The following is a 24,088-nucleotide window of genomic DNA, read 5'->3' on the forward strand; positions in this document are numbered from 1 at the left end:
AGAAGTACATAATCACCTTCTTTAAAAAGCATGTGTTTCCGTTTCTTATTTGCTTGTTTTGTGTATTTCTTGGGCTATTGCAATGGCTTCTTGAACCTCTTTGAGAATATTTTGATAGTCATGGGTAAATGCATGTGCTGCCTCCACTCTATGGGCCAATTGTGTGATAGGAATAGGTAAAACCTTCCCATAGATAATCTCAAAGGATGCTCTTCCAGTTGCAGAATGAGGAGTGTTATTATAAGCAAACTGTAAGAGATGAATGTATTTGTCCCAAGTCTTTGGTTGATTTCCCGCATAAGCTCTTATCATGTCTAGAATAGTACTGTTTGTAACTTCAGTTTGTCCATTCCATTCTGGATGAAAAGCTGATGAGAAATCTAACGTAGTGCCTAGATTATGAAATAATGCAGTCTAGAAATTACTGCAAAACTTCGAATCTCGATTAGACACTATAATCTTTGGCAAGCCATGGTGAACAAAGATATGCTTGATGAATAAATGTGCAGCTTGGTGAGCTGTTAAAGTTTTCTTACATGGGATGAAATAAGCTTGCTTACTAAAGCGATCTACAATCGTCTAAATCATATCATTTTGATTCGCTGTAGTAGGAAAACCTGTTATGAAATCCATGGATATTTGTTCCCAAGGTTGCGTAGGAATAGGCAAAGGCATTAGCAATCCTGGGGTCTTTCCTTTGTAACTCTTGATCTTCTGACAAGTGATGCATTTGGCTACAAACTTAGCCACATATTTTCTTATAGTAGGCCAATGAAATTCTCTTGCTATCACTTGTAAAGTGGCAGTCACTCCCCTATGTCCCATATATGGTGGTTGGTGCATTTCCTCCATTACAATTTGTCTAAAGAGTCGAGTGATGCATAATTTCTTTTGATAAAAGAGGTATCCATCATCGCATGAATAGTCCAACATAGGATTCCAATTATTATTCTCTAATTTGTTCCATATATCGGAAAAGTCTGGATCCCCTTGATAAGAATTCTTAATACCTTTGAAAGGCTGGGTCTCTACAGCAGTGATGTGATTAATACTTAGCTTTCTGCTAAGAGCATCAGCAACTACATTCTCTTTTCTAGGTTGATAGTGAATCATGGGCTGAAAACTCTGTATAAATGATGCCCACTTGATATGCCTATCGGATATAAGTGGCCGAGTCAACAAATGCTTGATACTTTGCTGATCGGTTTTGATAAGAAACTCAGATCCCATCAAATAATTTTTCCACATTCGTAAGGCATGCACAACAGCGGTTAATTTTTTATTATATGTACTATAATTGCATTCCGCTGGTTTTAATTTTTGGCTCTCATATGCTATTGGATGACCATCTTGCATAAGCACGGCTCTAATTCCATATCCACTAGCATCGGTTACAACTACAAAGAATGGTCTAGAGAAATCGGGTAATTGCAACATAGGAGCTTGGGTAAGAGCTTTTTTCAAAGCTGTAAAAGATTTATCTTGACGCTCAGTCCATAAGAAATGCTTGGCTTTTCTAAGAAGGTCTGTCAATGGGTGTGCAATGTATGCGAAATTCTTGACAAACTTTCTATAAAAGCTACACAATCCTAAGAATGATCTTAATTCATGTATATCTCAGGGTTTAGGCCATGTGACTATGCACTCAATCTTCTTTGGATCTACTCGAATCCCATCGGCAAATACAATGTGACCCAAATATTCTATCTGATCTCGAAAGAAACTGCTCTTTTCAGGATTTATGTACAATTGATTTTCTTTCAAGAGTGAAAAGACTAGCTTCAGACGTTCCTTATGCTCCTCAATGTCTTTGCTAAACACCAAAATATCATCGAAGAATACTACCACACAATCTTGGTGTTTAAGAAAGATTCGGTTCATCATTCTACTAGAAGTGGCTGGAGCATTAGTCAGCCCAAAAGGCATAACTAGAAACTCATAATGTCCCGTTTGAGTTCTAAAGGCAGTCTTGTGTATATCCTCTTCTACCATACGAACTTGATGATAGCCAGATTTGAGATCTATCTTACTGAAGATCTTGGCCCCTTTCAATTTGTCCAAAAGATCATCAATCCTAGGGATTGGATATTTGTTCTTCACTGTGATTTTCTTTAGTGCACGATAGTCTATGCACATTCTATAGGTTCCATTTTTCTTTTTGACTAATAAGGCATGTGCTCCATAAGGAGAACTGCTGGGTCTTATCAATCCTCTCTATCAGTTCCTCCACTTGCTTTTGATTTTCTTTTGTTCTAGCTGATTGACTCTATAAGGAGCTTTGCAAGGTGGAGTATTGCACAGTAGGATTTCTATGCTATGATCTTCAATTTGAAAATTTGGTAGTCCAGGCGGTAAATCCTCTAAGAAACAATTAGAAAATTAAGAGAGAAACTTTTGGTGTGTAGGCTTAGTAATTGACTGAGTAGCCGTTACCGTATTCACCAAAATCAGATATGTCTTCTCACGTTTTCTAATTGCTCTTTTGGCTTGTGTGTGGTTGAGTAAAGGACTGATCTCAGGTTTCATTGAGATTTTTAGACATATTTCTTGTTTATCCTTCTCAATCCACATCTGATGTGAATCGTAGTCTATCTTAGGATTGTATTGATGCCTCTATGGCATTCCTAAGATGATGTCCACTCCTGTAAGGGTGCCACTAGAAAGTCTCGTGTATCCTTCTAGGGTTTGATTGAGATTTCAAGATTCTTGACTTCTCTAGTGCAATTGTACAGTGCAATTGTACAGTGCAATTGTACTTTGTTTTGGTAAAAGTAGCTTTGACCTTATAGTTAGATGGGAAAGACTCTAGGTTTAGCTTTGCTAATGTTCTTTGCGAAATGAAATCATGTGTACTACCATCGTCATGCAGAATAACAACCTCTTTGCCATTAATGAAATCTTTCATTTTTAGAAGAGCATGACAATTATACTTACCTCCCTCTTGCTTGGCTGCTTCATCGTCAATCATGTGCACTTTCGCCATCGGGGTCTTCTTTCATTTAGGACACTCAGTGGCTATGTGTCCCACCTTGTTGCACTTGAAACATTTTATTTCTTTCTTCGGAAAATTCCCACCGTTTGGCTTCGAAGAAGAATCTGTCTTTTGTGGAACAAAACCATTTTTAGATTTAAAGAAGGGATTTTTATCAAATCCTTATTCTTATGGAAAGGTACATGCCGTTCTAAATCTTTTCCTTCTTTTGGGATCCCATTCTTTCTTTCACAATTCATTGCAAGAGAAATTACAGAACTCAGTGAGCGAGGATGAAACATGTTAATTTCGGCTCTCATCTTAGACTTTAGACCTGCCACCTACTTCCTGCGTTGATCTCGCTCATTAACTTTCTCTAAGGATTGTAATTGGATCAACGTTTGCCAAAATCTATCAGTATATGTGGAGATCGTTTCCTTATCAAATTGTCTGAAAGTATCCCATTGTTGTCTAGCTTTTGCTTTGAAATGTGAGGGAAGAAAATCTTTCTTGATGAGCTTTTGAAAAGACTTCCAAGATTCTGGTCGCCTTTTACTATGCTTAGTGATGTTCCACCAAAGTGCAGCACTCTCTACTAAATAATTTGCAGCACATTTAATCTTGTCTTTTTCAGAGAATTTCTCCCCTGAAAAATAATCGTCTAGCTGACTGATCTAAGACAAGACAGTGCGTGCTTCTTTCTTTCCATCGAAATTTTGAAATGAGAAAGCTTTTCTACTTATCTTGCTCTCCTTCCTCGAATTTTGTGCTCTTAGTGTAGCTTTGACTGTCCTGATAATAGTATCATCGTCGGATGACTCATCGTGAAATGAGTGTCTCTTCCTTTTCTTACCATTGAGTCTCTTTTCCAATCTCTCCCTATGCTTACGCTCATCGGCCAACTGTGCCTGAAGTGCGTCTAACTGCTCTTGGAGTGTGGGTGGTTGTGGTTGATGCGCCATGATAATGTGATAAATACAAATAGAGCGGAGCGGGGGGAAAAAAAAGGATACTAAGTGTATGAGAATTAAACGGATGAAAAGTGTAATTCGAGTGTATGGTAAGAAATGGATGGCGGAAGATACTAAGTGTGTGAAATATAAAGCAAAAGAAATCATTTATCTCCCTCTTTGATCGGAGGTGGAAAGGACTAGAGTGGGAGATATGTGACCGAAGATGTCGCTCGTAGTCGTCTTTGCGCTCGACTGATCTCAAATTAATTGCTCGGTGATTCGTGGTTCTAATTGCCTTCTTGATTCGAGCTTCTCAGATTTTGCTTTGCCTTTTTCTTCTTCTCTCTCTTTTTTTAAAACGCCTTTGATGGTCGGTGAAATGGCCTCGTACTTCGTGTTGCAAATCACCAAAGAGAGGAAAAATGTCTTCTTTTTGAGAACCTTAGAGCGCTCTCTTAAAAAAAAAATAAAAAAAAAAATCCTTTAAAGGACCTTTGGAGGGGTTATTTTCCCAAGGGCGGCAGTACGAAATCAGTCGCTGTCTGCGTTGACAGGCCCGAGAGTCAGAGGTTGCTGTTGTCGGCAACTGTAGTTGTGCAGAGGCAATGGAGGTGGCCACTTTGCATTGAAACTATAGGGCTGCATTGCTCACGAAGTCAGAGGGCTAGAGGCTTCGGAATCCAAGATGGCGCACTGATGGAAATATTGCAGACGACTGCAGATCCGCAGACGGGGTCGCACAACAGAAGAGAGACTACTAAGGTCTCTAAAGGATTCTGCGTTGCACGACTGGTTCTCCCGAGGGTGGCGGCGCTATTAAAGACTGCAAGACTGTGGGACTGCGCGCGGGTCACAGAGGGCCGGAGGTGATGGGTATAGTTTGTCTCCCCAATGGCGGCTATTAAAGACTAGGCTTAGCGGAAAGCTCGACCACCAAGGCAGCTTTAGTGCATGTCTATGATGGGCGTCTGGACCCTGCGAAGATGGGCGCGTGGCGCGATGAAGACAAAGAAAACTCTGGAGTCTAGAAATGGCTGCAATTTAATGCAAGGATAAGTCACGTTTTCACGACAGCTGCTCCAAAGCTTGCTCCAAGGCTAGATAGAGAGGAATTAAAGACATGTTTGACGAGGCTTTGTTGGCCTTTAAAATAAATGCGCGGCCAATCTTCCTTTCATATTCTTTTCCCACGATTCACGAGCTCCGATTATGTACACGTCCTCTTAAATCTTCCACAGGACTTCTCTTTCCAAGTTGTCTTTTTCTTCTTGAATCCACACGAGGAAGCTTCAGACTTTCTTTTCTTTCACAAGGGTGTGACCTCGGCTCTGATACCATTGAAACCAAAAGGTAATTCTTTTCAACACACAAATTCACCACTTAATCAATTGGAGAAGAAGAACACAATTACACCACGAGTATGACATCAGACTGGGTACAATCTCCCCCCCCTAGATGAGTGGCTCACGCTTCCTCATCTAGAGTATTTATGATATTTCATAAAAACATCAAAGAGCCAACATTATCCCTCTCATCCAAAAATGAGGGATTTACTTTACATAGCCATCTTAGGGCCCAAAAATGAATTATGTCCACTACAAAATATATTGCTCAAACTTGCAATAATAAAACAAATACAAAATTGGCCCATGGCCATATATAATGCACTGTGCAACACCTCGATCGGTACCCTTGCACTAACTCCAATCCTCGCTATGAGTTCCATCACCTGTACTCAAGCTGCCAATTACATTAGTTATTAACAATCGATTGAAGGAATCACTGAATCAACCGATCCAAACATAACCGCGCTCAAAGCACAATAATCAACCACAACACCAATAACACTAGTGACATCAGCATTAACATGGAATCACCCATAATACCGACCATCTAGCATGGCAAAACACAGCTAGTCGGGCGTCCCCAACTAACCACACAAAGTATCAACGAGGACTCTCGTCGCGTCCGGTGCGCTCCTATGGAGTACTTTGCCATAGTCACACTTGACTAAAATAATAATGTCCAAAGCAAAGTATATAATTTTCGTAACATCACGGAAGAAGAGGGTATATTGCTCCTTTGTGGATTTTCGCAAAGCCTTTGACACAGTACCTTGAGCTCGTCTCATCACACGCCTACAGACTCTTGGGTTTGATCAGATCATCTGGGTAGCCATGGCACCGTATGAGAGAGTCTCACGTCGAGTTCGGACAGGTGCAGGTTGGACAAATGAGATATTGAGTACCATAGGGGTCAAATAGGGTTGTCCCTTATCACCACATCGATGAGCTTGAGACTTTCATGGGGGCATTCGACGGGTTGCTCTCTTGCCGGGATCATCATCAAGATTCTTCTTTATGCAGATGACATGGTACTCTTGTTGTCCACACCCGAGGAGCTCCAGCAACACCTGGATGCAGTGCATGCTTTTTGTTTATCCGATGATTTGGAGGTCAACCTTGGCTAGACCAAGGTCATGATCTTTAACACCTTTCGAGCAAACATGCAACGGAAGTAGTTTACTTTTACTTTCGGTGGGTCACCAGTTGAGATCGTATTCTCATACACTTACTTGGGAGTCATCTTCTCCGGCCCAATCTTCACGATGAGACCAGTGATGCAAGCCAGACTCAGCAGGGGATACGCCTCACTGGCTCGGCTAGAGAGACAATGCTTCCAGTCCCACTTCCAGGACCCTCGAACCAAGGCTTTTTTTCTTGGACTCCTTGGTCGGACCAGCCGGTATGTATGGCAGCCCTTGTTGAGGGCCTGACATGTTAGAGATAGAGCGGACACGGTTGGAGCGCCTGCAGATCCTCATGCTCTCACGGATGATCGGGGGAAAACCGTCTGTACCACATCACATCATTTAGGCCGACTTTGGTGCTTCTCCACTCCAGCTAGATGCAGCCTTTCAGACCATCACATATCTACACTAGGTTAGATCATATAGGGACTGCACATCAGGGAGACAGAGGTTGCCATGGTTGGCTCTCGATTCCTCCATGAGGTTGGCAGCAGAGGGAGACGAGCAATGCTGGTATGCACGGACTTACAGATGGTTTGTGAGACTAGGGTTCCACATCGATAGGATACCTCCTTTTCAGTACAGTTTAGATGCCCCTCCGGTACTCCCACCCACCATCCCGATCGGGCCACACACCAACCAGGTCATTCGAGAGGATCTTTAGGACCTGGTTGGAACGGAGGGAGCTTCCAATGAAGTTGAGTTTCTACATAGATTACTGTCTTCGTATTTCGGAGGAGGGATTCGGGTACACTGAGCTTCATATGCCTCACTCACTACGGATCTCCATCGGACAGTTTTGGGTATCATCACACCGCCTCCGCATAGAGCGGCAGAGCAAAGGGGATTCCTAGGGAGCATCGCTTATGCATATTGTGTGACTGTCATGAGGTTGAGTCGGAGGAGCATTTTATTTTTAGGTGCCCAATGTACTACGAGATCCGAGGTCGCTACCACTGCCTCTTTTGAGACGGCGCCGGGCTCCTTTCCAGATTCCTCGCCTACCCAGATCAGAGATGCCTTGTGGCCTTCATTCACGAGGGGGTCCGACACAGAGAGTACTTACTCAGGCGACGGGGCTTGGCCACATCATCTGACACCTCTCAGAGCAGGATCACAGAGTTCTTTTCATCGAGTGACATCGATCGTCCAGTCTCTAGCCGCAGATGTGACAAAGACTCCGATCCGACGGCCGCAGCACGACACACGAGACATCGAGGGGACACAGATCACTCTGGGGGACCTCCCATTATTGTTTAGACCCGGGATACGTCCCATGGGAGTCACCGTGGCTCTGGTCTTGCGTCGAGCCTCGTCCAGGAGACCGAGATGCACGGCACCCCTTGACGGGCACCAACGTCCCATCACCGGCTATGCACTAGCCAGGGTGACATGACATACGGAGGACTCCGCTCTGCTCTAGTCCTTTTCTTTTCAATGTACTACGAGATCCGAGGTCGCTACCACTGCCTCTTTTGAGACGGCGCCGGGCTCCTTTCCAGATTCCTCGCCTACCCAGATCAGAGATGCCTTGTGGCCTTCATTCACGAGGGGGTCCGACACAGAGAGTACTTACTCAGGCGACGGGGCTTGGCCACATCATCTGACACCTCTCAGAGCAGGATCACAGAGTTCTTTTCATCGAGTGACATCGATCGTCCAGTCTCTAGCCGCAGATGTGACAAAGACTCCGATCCGACGGCCGCAGCACGACACACTAGACATCGAGGGGACACAGATCACTCTGGGGGACCTCCCATTATTGTTTAGACCCGGGATACGTCCCATGGGAGTCACCGTGGCTCTGGTCTTGCGTCGAGCCTCGTCCAGGAGACCGAGATGCACGGCACCCCTTGACGGGCACCAACGTCCCATCACCGGCTATGCACTAGCCAGGGTGACATGACATACGGAGGACTCCGCTCTGCTCTAGTCCTTTTCTTTTCATTGTTACATTCAGATGTATTTGATTATGTATGATCAGACTTAGGATTCAGCACGGGTGATGATGCTCATTTCAGTAGCTCCACCCTTACTGTGATTTGTATCAGGTTTTCTTTCAGTCTCATAGATCCATCGGTCTTCTGAAGACTCTAATAAAATTTCTTTCTTTCTTTCTTTCTGTCTACGTCTCACTCTCACTCTCACTCTCACTTTTGCTCCCTTCTCCTTTCCATTATGTTTCCTTCTTTCTTCTTTCGTCTTTTTCCCATCCTCGCTTCCTCGTCTTCCAGGCCTCTTGCACTACCAACGAACGCGACGCCAATATTGCTCCCAGTTTCAATGTATTGGTCTTCCGATTTCACTTTAAGAATTTGATGATTCTGAATTGTGTGGAGTAATTGGGTAGTGTTTAGAGCTTTTCTGTCGCTAAGTCACATTTTCACTGCAGATGTCATCAGTGTGGCACAAAGGCATTCCTCAACGCAATCAATCTTTCCTCCTATCGGAAGGAGTCTGAGCGTTGCATGCTCTAGCATCTCTTGCAGTCCCTTTGGACAGTCAAAAATCCCACCGCAATTTCAATCATATCTCCAGCACTAAGATTCAGAATCCACTTGTGATTGTTCCAACCTATGCCTGAATTTCTTTCCCACATCTTCTCACCAAAATTGTTCTCTTGCATAATTGGTTCTCTTTGCTAAACATTTTTCTTGGGATTTTGGAATCTGTTGAAACTCAGATGGCAGCTTATGCTTTTGTACTGATGGGACATAAGCATAGCTTTGCTTACTAAGCTTATTTTTGTTTTCTTCATGTATTCATAATTTTGTCTAAAGTTGCTTACAAACTCTTGTTCTTTCGCTTGTTCTATAAAAAAATTTACTTTGTAGGATTGGATATATTCTAGTAAATAGATGGTTGACAGGATGGATGCCTTTTTCCAATATTCACTAGCTTCGGCATTCCCCTAGGTTTTTGTTCCCTCAGTAGGGATGTCCATTGCTATCCAAAATATTCCAAGTGCTTGCTCAAATGATTAAAATAAATTTAATGCTAAAATGGTGGTTTCTGCATGTACTCATTCTTATTGTTTCTAACAGGTTTCCTTATCTGGTTCACCCGATGGACCACTTGTTGCACTTGCTTTTAAGCTTGAGGAAGGGCGCTTTGGACAGCTAACATATTTACGGTAAGCTTTAGCAAAGCATTTGCAGTTTGCTTTCACTTTTTCCAGATTCTTTTGTAATACTTGTTTTTGAAAGAAATTTTTTGATGCAGTATATATGAGGGTGTTATACGTCGAGGTGAGATGATTGTGAACTCCAACACGGGGAAGAAGGTCAAGGTATGTTGGGTTCATTTGTACTGTCGCAGCTGTAGGACTTCTCTTGTACAAATGTGTGTAGCGATTATGTGGTACCCCAATATTCCCTGGGGTTCTTCCACCAGTTTTTTAATCCGGAAGCATCCTGCACTGATGAATGCCTTAGAGAAAATCGGGGTGCCTTGAAGCTGCACTTGCACCTACGTACCCCTTTGTGCAAAAGTGCAGCCAGCAATGCACAGAAGGTGTGCACCAGGGATTTGAACCCAAAATCTCCTGCTAAATGCTCAGATGTTAGCATTGCATGGCATGCTTCCAAGCTCACATTTTCATGGACCTTTCTGCATGGTGTGGCACCCGTGCACACAGGTGCAGGTACGTGCCCCTGTAGCTGCATTTACAGTGTGGATGCCTAAATGTACGTCCTTCACTGCAATGTCGTTTCAGCCGGGAAAGAGTAGGTGGGGCGAAAGCCCCTCTATATGGCGTATTGTGTGCATGACCTTTTGATTTGCTCCCATCTGTGGGAGCGTATGCTTGTATAGGAATGTCTGCCCTCTGTTAGACACTTTTGAACTTGTTTGGCTGGAATACTGAAGTTTATAGTTTGTAACCTTTGGGTGCCTATCATCTTGTAGATGAATTAAAAAAAGAAAAAATAAACTTCAGGGTGTTTTTGGTATCTACCTCACTTTTGGAAGAGCATGAATATTCAGAAGACGACCATCAATTTTGGATATTGCAGAGTTGTTTTGGAAAGCCCATGACTATTGTTTTCCTGTAACATGAGAAATTCGATGTTCGACATGTGGTGTACTGTTTCCCTGGGCCTTGGGATCAGCAGTTGTCTGTGACTGTTAGCCAATTTTCCTCTTGGGAGGCTTACTTTTTCATCTGTTTTAAGTAATGATTCCCCTTGGATGAATATTTTTTGCATAACGACGTTGATAGTATATTGAATGTTGTGGTTCAAGAAACCTTTTGCATCTTAATCAGTCTGGCCAGGCTTAGTTACAATTTCTAATATTTTTTCCCTTTTAAAAACATTCAGGTTCCACGGCTTGTGCGGATGCATGCAGATGATATGGAAGTATGCATGCTGTTCTATTATCAGTGGCTGCATTGTTCACCTGACTTATGATACTTTTCAGTGCTGTACTATGGAAAATCTCAATTTCTGTAATATTTTTTGAGGCTATTACATATCCTGTATGTGTATGAGTCTTTACTTTATTTTGTGCTTATTGGCTTCAGGATATCCAAGAGTCTCATGCTGGTGAAATTGTGGCTGTTTTTGGTGTAGACTGTGCATCAGGTTTTGTTCAAGTCCTTATCAAGACCAGATTTGAGAACCTCTGTTTTAAAATAAATGGTTTTGATGTGAGGAGAAGCTTTTAGATCTATTTGTAATGGGGATTTGGAATGCATTCTCTACTCACCTTGCATCAGATTTTGCACTCGGTACTGTCTGAAAATAGGATTATTGCTTCTTTCAGGTGACACATTCACAGATGGTTCAGTGAAATATACTATGACGTCAATGAATGTACCAGAACCTGTGATGTCGTTGGCTATAACTCCTTCTAATAGAGACTCTACCGCAAATGTAAGCAGGAACATAAATGCTTACTTTCAGCTATATGCTAATCATCTGATTGTGAGCATTGAAGTCTCCGTTCATTATTAGTGTTAACTGTTCATCTATTTTCGAAGCATAAAAAATGAAACTCATTTTGTCAAGCTGTAGGCCTTTGGTGGTAGAGCATTTGGTAGGCTTTGTGGTTTAAAGTGAGACTGTCCTGTTATGCCCTGATGCCGTCAGTGGGGATGTCGTATTAGCTAGTCCCTGCTATGCATGATGGAGTTTATTGTTTTCAACCTTATGAGTGACTATCATGAGGTTGAAACTGCAGTATGTTGTCTTAAGAGGATGAGTTCGGGCATGTTCCTGGACTCATCTAGGTGTATGTCCTGTTATGCCCTATTGTCGTGTGGTTTTCCCTTTTCTAATGGTAGTGACATATATCTCCATCACATGTTTCAGTTTCAAAAGACATTTGAAGGGTCACGCCTGCTTTAAAGAAGTTAATTAGTATATATGGGCATTGTTATGTCTATCTTGGCAGCTGGGCATTAGTGAGACCTAAGAGCAAATGGGCGTGTGTATGTTCAACTCCAGTCATAACCTCATGAACCTTTGAAGAGAGACGGCCGGAAGAGGTGTGTTGGGCTGGACACGCTTAAGGAATGGAGTAGATGATACTGGGAAATTGTGTTCAGCTCACAACTGGATATACCTCTTACTGGAAAAACTAGGTTATTTCGATTGTTTGCTTTTCAAGATGTGGCAGGAAAAATATTTATTTTAGATTGGATTGTTGGAATTTCTGTATTTACATAGTTCACATGAAATGTCACATGAAATGTAGTCTATGAATGTTTAGCATTGTGTCTCATCTTATCTTCTAGAGAGCCTTGTACCTTACTTCGAGAAGTCTATTTTCTGGCTCTTAGTCGATAGAGGAGGTCCACACTGTACTCTATTGTAAACAAATTTATGTATTAAGCATTGAAACCGTTGTAGCCTTGGTTGTTTAATGGTTATCTACACGCATGAGACAAGGTGCTGGTAAGTGCTGGGCTAATTCCACATCATCTTATAGCCTTGTTTGCTTTATCGATTTTCTTTATACATGTCTGCGACAAGGTTTAGTCTCATGAGGCACATATCATCTAGTTTTTGCTCTCTTCGATGATGGCTTATAGACGGCTTTTTGATGGGGTTTTGTGTTGGTGATGTGCTGCTAACTGCCACGAGGGCATGGGTTTTGATGCTCACATGTGGCCTTGACCCCGGTAATCAAATGGCGAGGTCACAGGATGTGGGTGTGCAAGTTTCCCCTAGGCAATTTTGCCTTTGGGGCAACTAAAAGGTTTAGGGCCAAAAAGGGCCCCAACAACCTTAGGCCTTTCAAGTTGGTCATTGGTAGGCCTTTAAAGAGGCCCCACTAGAGGGGGCCTAGGGGCAACTCAAGGCATGGGCTGCTACGTGGCAAGCCCATGCAGGTTCCTTTTTGGAAAGGAAGGCCTAGAGAAAAGGGGTTGATGGAGAAGAATGGCGCGGGGGGGCAGATTACGAAGACAGAGTCCTCACACAGATAGGCGCCGACAAAAGAGAGCGAGCTGGTGGCCGTACGATCGTACGAAAGGATTCTGAGAGCAGGGTGCAGCTGTGAGCATGTGAAAGCCTTGAAGGGACCTGGCAGTTCTGTACGGAACATTAATGGCAGCTGCTGCGTATGTACGGATAATTGACTGCTCACACTAATGGCTGTATGGGCAGCCGTACATGGTTGTACGGGCGAGTGTACGTGAATGTACGGGTGGTTGTATGGTGAACATACTTGCAGGTGTACGGGATGATTGTACCGCTAGTTCTTCTTTTGGGCAGCTTGCGGGCACGAGGGTGATAGGTTGGCCGTTGCCTCAAGTTGTGTACTCATGGTTGGGGAGTGTTAAATGCCAACTACTTGGGAGTGAGCAAAGCAATGATCAGCATAGTGCATGCTGGGTAAGAAGAATGCATACAGAGGTTATGCTTGGGGGTCTTGCTGGCCAATGAGCAGTGGGCTGTGTTTTTGAAGAGACTTGCTTGGCAGGATGGTTACAATGAATGCCTGCAGAGATTGTTCGTGCTTTTGATCACCGCGGGCAGCTCAATTTATGCTTTCACCCATTGTTTGGGTATCCTAGTGGGGAGTGTGTGGCCTTGCTTGGGGCTGTAAATAAAGACTCCCATGTTAAATGTGGGTGTTTGCACTGAGTATGGATGCCTATGGTCACATGGGTGTGCTAGCAGAGTCCCGCAGGGTTAATTTGTTGTGATACTGATGCCTCTAAGTGAGGGAAGAGCATTGTGATGCCTCTAAGTGAGGGAAGAGCATTGAATGCGTGTGAGTTGGTACTCACGATGTAATCTCTAAGTGGCACTCTTCTACTAATAAAGAAATACCGAAAGGGGTGCCAAGGCTTTGGGGCCAGCCTGTGTCTTTGCTGTCTGTGGAGTGTTTGCTGAGTATTCAATTGTGACGGTTTTTGTTTGGTTAGTGTTCTATCACCCTCTTGGTAGCCTTTAGGCTGGTTTCTTGGTTCCGTTGCTGGGACATCACCATCTTTCTTAAGGAGGTAAGCCTGTGATTGTCTATGGTGAAGTGTTGTTTGCTGTAATTCGATTACAGCGGGAAGAAAATCAGCAAATATGTCTTTGACAGATAATGATTAGGATATGGAGGGGCAGTCCTCCTAGGATGAGCAAGAAGAGCAACCTATGCATGAGGGAGCCTTGAACGATGACCAAAATGTTGAGGCATAGCAAGTGGTAAATGCTTCTGGTTTGAGTGTCTCTCAGTCAAAAGAGGGTGAGGATGCAGAGGAAGCCGATGCTATTTTTAGGACACAGTTAGTGAGCGCTGTGGGAGCACTCACGCAGCTCATGCAGGACCCGAGGTTCCTTGAGTTCATCCATACTCCTTTGATGTTTAAGGAGAGAAAGAAGCATTCTCATTCAGCGGAGCTTAGTGGGGTTCAAAAACAGCCTCCATTAATGCCAAATGTATAGGGAGTTGCAGGGCAACAGCCCTTTCAAGGTCCTGGTATGGTTATGCATGGCCAAGGGGCTGATTTTCAGAATTTAAATTAAGGGCAGGAAGCTTTTACCCAACCCTTTATGTATCCATGGTATTTTGGTGGGGGTTCAGTATTTCAAGCAATGGCTGGTCAAGTTAATGATGGTCAAGGAATGCTTGGAAATTACCCTGTTGGTTTACAGCCTGGGATGCAAGGGATGCAAGGCAATGTATTTGGGGAAATGCAGCCCGCAATGCCCAACATGATGTATGACAATATTGGTATGCAGCCAGGAATGCAATGTGGAAGGACAAGAACCTTTGGAGCTCCTACAGGTATGTTTGGTATTCTTGGGGCAGGTTTGACAAACCCTCTAATGGGTCGTGGTAACGCAGGACAGGCTGGAGGGAATGCAATTCAACCTCCATTTTTGCAGCCACCTGTGTATGATAATCTGGCATCCAAAGGGAAGAGGGTGGTGCAGCAGTGAAGTTTGAGACCTTTAATGGGGCTCAGGACAAGCTGAAAGCTTTAACTTTTGTGCAGTAGTTTGATGCAGCCTTCTCAGGAGGGAACTTTACTGAGTCATCTAAAATGCGAAAGGCAGCCACCTTTTTGAAGGGGAATGCTCTACAGTGGTGGACAAATTTGCTGCTTCAAAATAGAGCACGCACGAGTTGGGTTCAGTTTAAGCAGGTGTTTTCAAGTACGTGGTTGATCACTAACTTTGAGGTAGATGTTATGACAGCATGGAACAAGTTGGATGCAGCTCACTGTCAGAACTTGGAAGAGTACAACAAAATTTTTTGGGAAGCTCTCTTGCCGTTCAGCTCTTATAGGCATGTGCCTTTGTCAGAACAGATTGAAAAATACTGTTGTGGGCTGCCAAAGGAAATCATAGATTATTGTACTAAAACAAGGGTTACCAACATGTCTCAACTTACTGAGAATGCTACCACAGCTGATACATTATTGTTAGGAAAAACCAGCGGGTATAAAAGCAATAAGTCTTAGAGTTTCAAGAAAGTAGGGAAGCCAGGGATGGCTCCCAAGCCTCCTTTCAACAAAGGGAAGAAGCGTGATAGGCGAGGTTCTAATTCACTGTCACGTGAGAAAAGGAAAGTGTCACCACAATGTAAATATCCTGAGTCAAAGTACAGTTGACCATGTATTTGATCATAATTAAAGAGTTTTATATGTGTTAATTATGGTCAAAGAGTGACCAGAAATGATTTCCTTAGTTCGGCTATCGACGGGATTCATGTAATCTTACGGGAGATTATTGACGGGTATCAATTCCAATCAGGAGATTGTGGTTGCGGTAGGACACCCGTGTGCTTAATTAGCTGGTGCTGAGGAGAAGCGATAGCAAGTGCTGCTTTGTCAAGCTATTGTCCTCTCTGCTACAAGGGATCGTTGGCTGTAGATGATTGGCGAAGGCAACCGGACAGAGTTCCAAATACTTCCGTCTACAATCATTCGATGGGAGACGTGAATGTAAATTAGTTGGGCGAGTATTCCGTCACGCTCTCCGTGTGGTGACGACGCCTTCAAGCGTAGCGATGCCTTCACGCACAGGTTCGTGTTTGACGGAGATTCTTACGTGACGCGAGACGCCCGACGTTGATCAGCAGCCAAGGTCTAGAACCTTAGGCTGATGTGGCAGCCAGCGTGACGTGGCAGGCAAGGCACCAGTTGACGTGGCACACGTGGCAGAGGCAGACTTGCGAGGTCAGCAGACACGTGGCACACATATGACATGGCGTCTGCACGTGCGAGCTGACGTGGCAGCTAGGTGGCATGCTTGTGCAGTAGATGACGTGGCACTGACATGTGGCAGACAGTGCAGTAGATGACGTGGCAAGACACGCAGTAGGCTGATGTGGCAAACCAGTGGTTAAATTAACTTTGGTTAGTTAACTCTGGTCAGAGGTCTAGTTAACTTGACCCAACCAAACTAGTCTGGTCACTGTAACCAGACTGTGACCAGTCCAGTTAGTCCAGTTGCAGACTAACCAGACCAGAACCAGTCAGTTTGATTAGAGTAACCAGCTAGTTACTCCATCTGGTTACTGTTTCTCCCCCCCCAAAAAAAAAAAAAAAAGTTGCAGAGACTGTTTCTGCTAGCAGATTTCACCTACCTGTCAGACTTTTACTGTCAGAAAAGCAGCAGAAAAGCAGAAAAATCAGAGATTTGCAGAAAAAGAGTATGCATGCCTTTGAGAAGTGAAAAGAGGGAAAAACAGATGCTTTTTGAAGCCATTTGCAGTAGCGAGAAAAGAGGCACACAGCTTTAAGTTTATGCCTTGAGCTGACAGCCCAGTACTGGCATAGATTGTGAATGCAAGACACCTATTGTTGAGGTAAATTTTCTTTTTGAAAAGCAAAGGCAGCGTGCATCAGTTGCATACATAGTGTGTGTGTGAGAAACTTGCAGATCTCAGACAAGTTGTAAGAAAATGGCTCAATCGCCTATCTAGTGGGATTCACAAGATAGGGATGTACATCCAAGATAGAGAAGTGTGCAACAAACTCAGCAAGAATTTGAGCAGATGGTACGCACTCGTATACAAGAGATGGAAAATCTTAGAAAGGATCCAAGGGCTCATCATTTGTTTCAAAGAGAAGCTATGCCTAATGTAGCATGTGATGTGCCAATGCCAGAGGCACACTCTCGTGTACAGCCAGAGAAAGAGAGATCTCATAGGGGACGGTCTCATAGCAGGAAGAGATCGAGGCATCATCACCGATCTCCTAGTCCATCACCGTCTACCTCGAGTTCGACTTCTGTATCTTCTTCTTTATCAGATAAACCATCAAGGAAAAGAAGGAAACACAAGAAGTCTAGGAAGAGAAAGTCTTCCAGAGAGACCAAGGAATTCAAAGAGGGAGGTAAATGTGTCAAGTTTATGACCTACAATGGACAGTATGGTCATACAGACAAAGCGTTGCAGTTCATCAGGCAGTTTGATGCTGCATTCGGTACAGAAAAGTTTTCAGAATTCTCCAAGTTAAGAATGGTCAGTTTGCACTTGACAGCGACAGCTAGTGCATGGTGGAGTGCACAGACCACAGATGGGTCAGCCCCAAAGAAGTGGAAGGACTTCAAGAAAGCCTTCTACGAGCAGTTTATGCCTAAATAGTTTAGAGACCATGTTCTTAAAGATTGGGACAGTTTGCATATGGATGCAGGAGATACAGCGGATGTGTACAACTAAAAGTTTTGGGATGCTTATTTGCAGGTTGCACCTTTCAAAAAGATCTCCAAAGGAACCCAAATGAGAAAGTACAGAGCATGTCTCAGTCAAAGAATTCAGGCAGTAGTGAATGCTTTGGGGGCAAAGAACATTCAAGACCTTATGCATTCAGCTTCAGTAGCTAGTCTTGTGCCGTTACAAGATCCATCTATAGTACTATCCTTGCATGCAGGACGTGTTGAAAGAAAGAAAACTGGTTTTTCAAAATCAGAAAAGAAAGAGTACCCCAAGGTTGAAAAGAAAGGGTTTCAGCCTTAGAAGCCGAGGGGTACTCAGTTTTCAAAGACTTATAAAGGGAAATCTCCATTCACCGCTGAACAGATAGCTGAATTCCGTAGAGATGGGAAATGCTTCAAGTGCGGCAAAGAGGGGCATGTGGCTGCCCAGTGCCCAGAAAAGCCTTCAACTTCGAAGGGAAAAGAGGCAGAGAAGCGATGGGGACTGCAAAAGCCAATGGCAGGAGGAATTCCTGACATACTGGGTCATGTTTCAAACCCAGAAGAACGAGAATTGCTGCTATCATGGGGCAAAGTGAGAGACCAGCAAGCGCAAATTTTATTTGATCAAGGGGCTACTGATAATTTCATATCAGAGGACCTAGCTCTGAGGCTGGGAATAAAGACGGAGGAGTTGGGCAGGGCTTCAGATGCCGATCACATGTTCTGTGGGAATGGTGTGCCAGTTACTCCCTTGATAGGGAAGCTCCGTCTTCATGTATAGAGTTATGTGGATCAGGAAGACTTCTTCATTTCTCCACTGAAACATCATGATGTAGTCTTGAGAATGCCTTGGTTTCATCGCAAGGTAGTGAAGTTGACTCTTCCTGAAAGAGTGGTGGAGTTTGTGCATAGGGGGAAAAACCAGCGTTTAGTTGCCAGGAATAAAGGGGAGACTATCCCCATTGTATTTGATGTTACATGTGGTAAAGCAATAAAGTCTGCAATTTCCGTGTACATGGTTTTTGTAAAAGAAAAAGAGAATGATATGCATGCTGAAATGAATGATGCAGACAAAGATAAGTTTCAGTTTCTTGTAAACTTTAAAGATTGCTTTTCCGATGCTTTGCCAGGGGAGTTACCCCCAGAGAGACGAGAAGATCATCAGATAGAGTTAATGCCTGGTAGTGAGCCACCAAACAGACCACCTTATAGAGTCAGTGCGACTCAGAGAGATGAGATTATGGCTCAGGTACAGGACTTGCTGTCCAAAGGGTTGATTCAGCGCAGCTCGTCTCCTTTTTGTTCCCCTGTACTGCTAGGACAGAAGAAAGATGGTTCATTCCGTGTGTGCGTCGATTACCGCACACTGAACAAAATGACCATCAAGAATAGATTCCCTATTCCGCACATTGCTGATGTGCTGGATCAGTTAAATGGAGCTTCAATTTTCAGCAGGATAGACTTAGAGAGTGGCTATCACCAAGTGAGGATACAGCCTCAGGATGTGCACAAGATAACGTTCCGTACTACATTCGGGTTGTATGAATACTTAGTGATGCCGTTTGGGTTGACAAATGCTCCAGCCATATTCAATAGAATGATGGATCGCATCTTCCGAAAGTACATGCATTTCACGGGTACTTTCTTCGATGATATCCTAGTCTTTTCAAAGACAGAAGAAGAGCACAAGAAACATCTTGCTATAGTGTTTACACAAGAAACATCTTGCTATAGTGTTTCAAGAGCTGAGAAATCATCAGCTCCATGCAAACAGCAAGAAAAGTGAATTCTTCTTGGAAGAAATCCATTATCTGGGGCATATAATATCCAAGAATGGGATACAGATGGATCCAGCAAAGATCCGTGCCATTCAAGAATGGCCAGAGCTGAAAACTGTGCATGAAATTCGAAGTTTCCTAGGCCTGTGTTCTTATTACAGAAGGTTTATCAGGCATTTTGCTAATATCGCAGATCCATTACATGACCTTACTAAGAAAAATGCAGCCTTCACATGGGGAATATCACAGAAGAAAGCATTCAATACACTCAAGGAGAAGTTGACTACAGAGCCTATTCTTGTAGTCCCGGATCTTTATCAACCTTTTGATGTTGATTGCGATGCATATGGAGAGTGTGTTGGGGCTGCATTACATCAGAATGCACATGTAGTAGCCTATGAGAGCCGAAGATTGTGTGATGCTGAAAGATATCTGGGAATCTATGAGAAAGAGTTATTGGCTGTAATTCATGCCATCCATACATGGAAGCACTATCTTTTGGGTGCAGATTTTACTGTTAAAACAGATCATCAAAGTCTGAGATACTTTTTGACTCAGACCAAGCTTTCCGAGAAGCATATGAAATGGGCAAACATGCTGTCAATGTATCATTTTTAGATTGTCCATCTCCAGGAATTCGGAACAGAGTGGCAGATGCCTTGTCCCGACGACCCCATGTCAATAATGTGACTATTGCTTATCACCAGGACCTAGAAGGCATGAGGGAGCAGTATGCTAGTGATGCAGATTTTGGTGAGATTTTACAGCAAATGCAAGAGGGGCAATCCACCAGTCACTATTCCCTGAAAGATGGGTATCTAATGAAAGATGATTGCCTATGCATCACCTAGGAGATGAGGAAAAAGATTTTGGAGGAATGCCATGCACCTCCTTATGCTGGACACAGAGGAATTACATCAACTACTCTAGCACTAGAGAAGTATTTCTTTTGGCCAGGGATGCGGAAAGATATACATCAGTTTGTTACTGAATGCCTTACGTGTCAGAAAGTGAAGTATGATAGACGGAAGGCACCTGGCCTACTTATACCTCTTCCTGTGCCTCAGGCACCATGGGAAAGTATTACAATGGACTTTATTTTTGATTTGCCAAGATCAAAGTTAGGGAATGATGGGATTTGGACTATCATTGATAGATTCAGCAAGCAAGCTCATTTCATTCCGGTTCGCAAAACCATAAAGGCAGATCATATGGCTAAGCTTTTCATGGCACAGATCTTTAAGCATCATGGTATGCCTAAGTCCATTGTTAGTGATCGAGATCCCAGAATGACCAGTCTATTCTGGAGAGCTTTATTTGATAACATGGGGACGAATCTGAATTTTTCTTATTCTTTCCATCCCCAGACAGATGGTCAAAGTGAAGTAGCAAATTCTACAGCATTGGATATGCTGAAATGCTACGTGGGTGACCAAGGTTCAGACTGGGAAAAGTACCTACCATTGATAGAGTTTGCTTACAATAATACAGCTCTTTGGGCTGAAATATGGCATTGCTTGGCTGAATATCCTTGGAGTGATAATGCATTTGTATGTTGGGATTTTAATAATTCCACGGGCAATGAGGATAGCAGTACGCATCGTTCACATCTGATGGGAAGAGAAAGGAATGACTGGACACTCACACTTGATACTTTGCAGGCCTGTGATTTATGGCAGCACCTCAAGCCTGATGATATTTGATATACTTTCCATCATAATACATGCACTCAGTATTGTACATGTTTGGATCGATGGTACATGCTTCATGCAGTTCAGTTTGACAATTTTACTTGTGACATGCATTTCAATAATGCCTTGCGCTTATCTGATCATTTTCCCGGTCTCTATGACTTTACACATTGGTTTACCAGTACATGATGTGCGGTTGCCATGCAAAAGGCTTGTACTAGTGATAAATTCTTATCTGAAGCTTAATGCCTTTCAGATTACGGCCAAGGCTCTCATTTGTCGACTTGTTTTGCATGCTTCTATTGATGGGGACTGGGCATGGGACCGTCTATCCTTTGTAATGCAGGATCTCATTAAACATTATGGCAAATGCTATCTTCGCAATTTGCGGCACAAAGTAGCAGACGCAAAAGCTTTGGTTCAGCGCATCACTTCTATAGTGCAGTAGAGCCAATTGTTCATAGAGGACCAATCTACTTTTAGGGATGCCTTTCATTGCTTGTCTGGAAACGATCAACACAAGCTAAGAAAATTGCAGCTTCACTCTCGTCAGAAAGCTATGCAAGATACATGGCCTTTTCAAAAGCCTTCATGCCCTGCACTGCATGCATTCCTTGCATCCTGTGCTGTGCCAGGATGGCTCATGGACAATGAATATGCAGAAGCTTTTTCTGATATGTTTGCAACCCAACCTCGTCCCCTACCTGTGGAGGCTGATGCCCGGAGGGTTTTCTGTAAAACGTTTGACTAGTTCTCTCTTATGGGGATGCACATAAGCTGGAATTGCCTTTTACAGATTTAGAATTGAAAGCGGCACTGTCCAAGTACGGGATGGGATGGCTTAACAATTGAATTTTTTGCTGAATTTTGGGATCAGCTATGCCCTGTTCTGTTGTTCATGATTAATAGGGCTTGTCTCTCTGGTCATCTGCGTTCATCTTGGAAAAAGGGCTTGCTGTGTCTGATTCCCAAGGAGCCCCTCTGTCAATCTTTGACTGATTAGCGTCCAATCACATTGATGCCTATTGTGTACAGGTTGATTTCTAAAATGTTGGTTTTGTGTAAATCACATTTTTTGTACATGGGATTGCACCTTGCACAGTATGGTTTGCTTCACAGGCAGATCATGGACAATATTACAAATGCTTATATTGGCATAGAATATGCCAAATACACTCATCAGGATGTTCTCATCATGCAGGTAGACATTGAAAAAGCATTTGACACTATTTGATGGGATTTTGTTGCTGCAGTTATGTGACAGTTGGGCTTTGGGCCAAAGATGCAAAATGTGGTTTGATGGCTATATGATGAGGGCACAACAAGTTGCCTTTTATCTGATGCCCTCTCGTCTCCTTGGTCCTTAGGCCACTCAGTTCGATGTCCTCTTAGTGCTCTCCTCTTTGCAATTGCTACTCATCCTCTGTTGATGTATATAGATGCCTTGGTTTCTCAGCGGGATTTGCATGGCATTGAGTTTCCAAGAGGCGCGCCTTTTGTGAAGGCTTCTGCTGACAATTCTTTTATCTTTCTAGAAATTAAGAGGTTGATATCAGGCACATTATGCATGCACTTTGTTTATTTGGCCTTGTAGTTGGACTGAAAGTTAATTTCAGTAAATCAAAACTTTTTGCCTCTCTGTGAGTGTGATTGGTATAGTATCTCTTGGATTGGACTTGTGTTCTCTTCTGATGAGGTGGTGCGTCATTTGGGCTATCCTATTGGATGGCATATTTCTTTGCCACATAAGAGACTTTGGGTGCTGCAAAAGCTATTCCTCAAGTTAGATTATTGGAAGTCATCTACTTGACCATTGCATGTTCGTCTTCGGATTGTGCAGTCTATACTGATGGCAAGTTTTATTTGCCCCTTATTGCTTGGTCTTCTCGGGATATTAAAAACATATGCATTTGGTGCACCAAGCATGATTGTAAGGCACTTCACCTTCTCAAATGCAATTATGTTCGCTCGCCCAGCTTGCACAGGGGTTTGAACATTCTTAATCTTCTGAGCAAGCTTGTATGCACTCTTATAATCCCGTGGCTTGAAACTACAAACATACCACTGGATGTCTAAACGCACCCCATGGAGAAACTTGCGTAGCTTCTGATTTTCCTCCAGCTGCAATTGTATGGACACCTAATTGAACTTGTTAGCATCATGATTCACCGTCCCGGTGTCCCCTTGGTGTAGCTCATAGAAATGACTTTGAAGCGTGTTCAGGTACTGAGGTGGTAAGAACCGTGATGTGATATCTTTTACAAACTCCTTTTACCTATAAAGACCTCCCATGTTGTCTCATCTCTAAGGAGAGCCAAGAATTATGGTTGTGAGGGCTCACTATGGCTCATCGTCAAAGTCCAAGGAAAGATAGATGCACAATCGAAGTGGTAATTGGTGGTGGATTCTGTGGGCAACCACAGCTCCTTAGAGGGCATCATAGTGGTCCTTTTTGCCACTTGAGCTACCAGGTGACTGCCTTTCGTGTGAGTTGCATTGATGCTAGGGTGGACCGCTCGGTATTGTTCGTAGACACAACTGAAAAGTAACTTTTAAAGTGATTGAGCCACGAAGTCAACACTAGAGGTTCTTGCTTACCGTCGTACTGAATGAAGTTGAGCTTCCCAAGAAAAGAATTTTTTGATGGGCTATTGGTCTCTCTCCATGCCTTGTCTCCATGTGGTCGGAGTAGAGAAATGAGGAGTTGCCGGTTAGTTCTTCATTCTCCTCCTGAGCAATATGCTCCGGTTCTTCCTTCTCCTCTGAAGCAATAGGCTCTCTGAGCTCTTTGGCCTCGTGAGCCTCGTGGTCTTTGGCTGCCTTTCCCAATGTTGACGTTCCGTGGCTTCTTGGGCCTCAAGTAGTCGGAGCTCCTTGGCTTTTTGAGCCTCACTCTCTGTGACAGCTTGCTTCCGATCCCAAAGTTTCTTGGCTTCCTTGGTCTCTCAGGTCTCGGAATCTTTCTTCCTTTACCTCTCGAGCTACTCTCGTGCGTTCTCTGGCAGCCTGCTCACAATTATCCCCCATCTACTCGAGTTGAATTATGCGGTTAAAGAGACTCTCGGACTGTTGTTG

At 43.5% G+C, this 24,088-nt stretch overlaps 1 protein-coding gene and 1 pseudogene across 1 annotated transcript in view; both read left to right on the top strand.

Annotated features, from left to right (window-relative positions):
• LOC147897146 (elongation factor G, mitochondrial-like) overlaps positions 1-24,088 on the top strand; it is a 113,488-nt gene that overhangs the window by 30,761 nt on the left and 58,639 nt on the right. The window contains exons 7-11 of the mRNA XM_087381024.1: positions 9,499-9,587; positions 9,677-9,743; positions 10,774-10,812; positions 10,977-11,037; positions 11,219-11,328. Of these exons, the coding sequence (XP_087237150.1) occupies positions 9,499-9,587; positions 9,677-9,743; positions 10,774-10,812; positions 10,977-11,037; positions 11,219-11,328 (366 nt within the window). The remainder of the gene's footprint in view (positions 1-9,498; positions 9,588-9,676; positions 9,744-10,773; positions 10,813-10,976; positions 11,038-11,218; positions 11,329-24,088) is intronic.
• Positions 14,491-15,362, top strand: LOC147897147 (uncharacterized; annotated as a pseudogene).

This window comes from Dipteris shenzhenensis, chromosome 11, assembly GCF_047967505.1.
Source record: "Dipteris shenzhenensis isolate YYH24624 ecotype China chromosome 11, Dip_SZ_1.0, whole genome shotgun sequence".
Classification (NCBI taxonomy): domain Eukaryota; kingdom Viridiplantae; phylum Streptophyta; class Polypodiopsida; order Gleicheniales; family Dipteridaceae; genus Dipteris; species Dipteris shenzhenensis.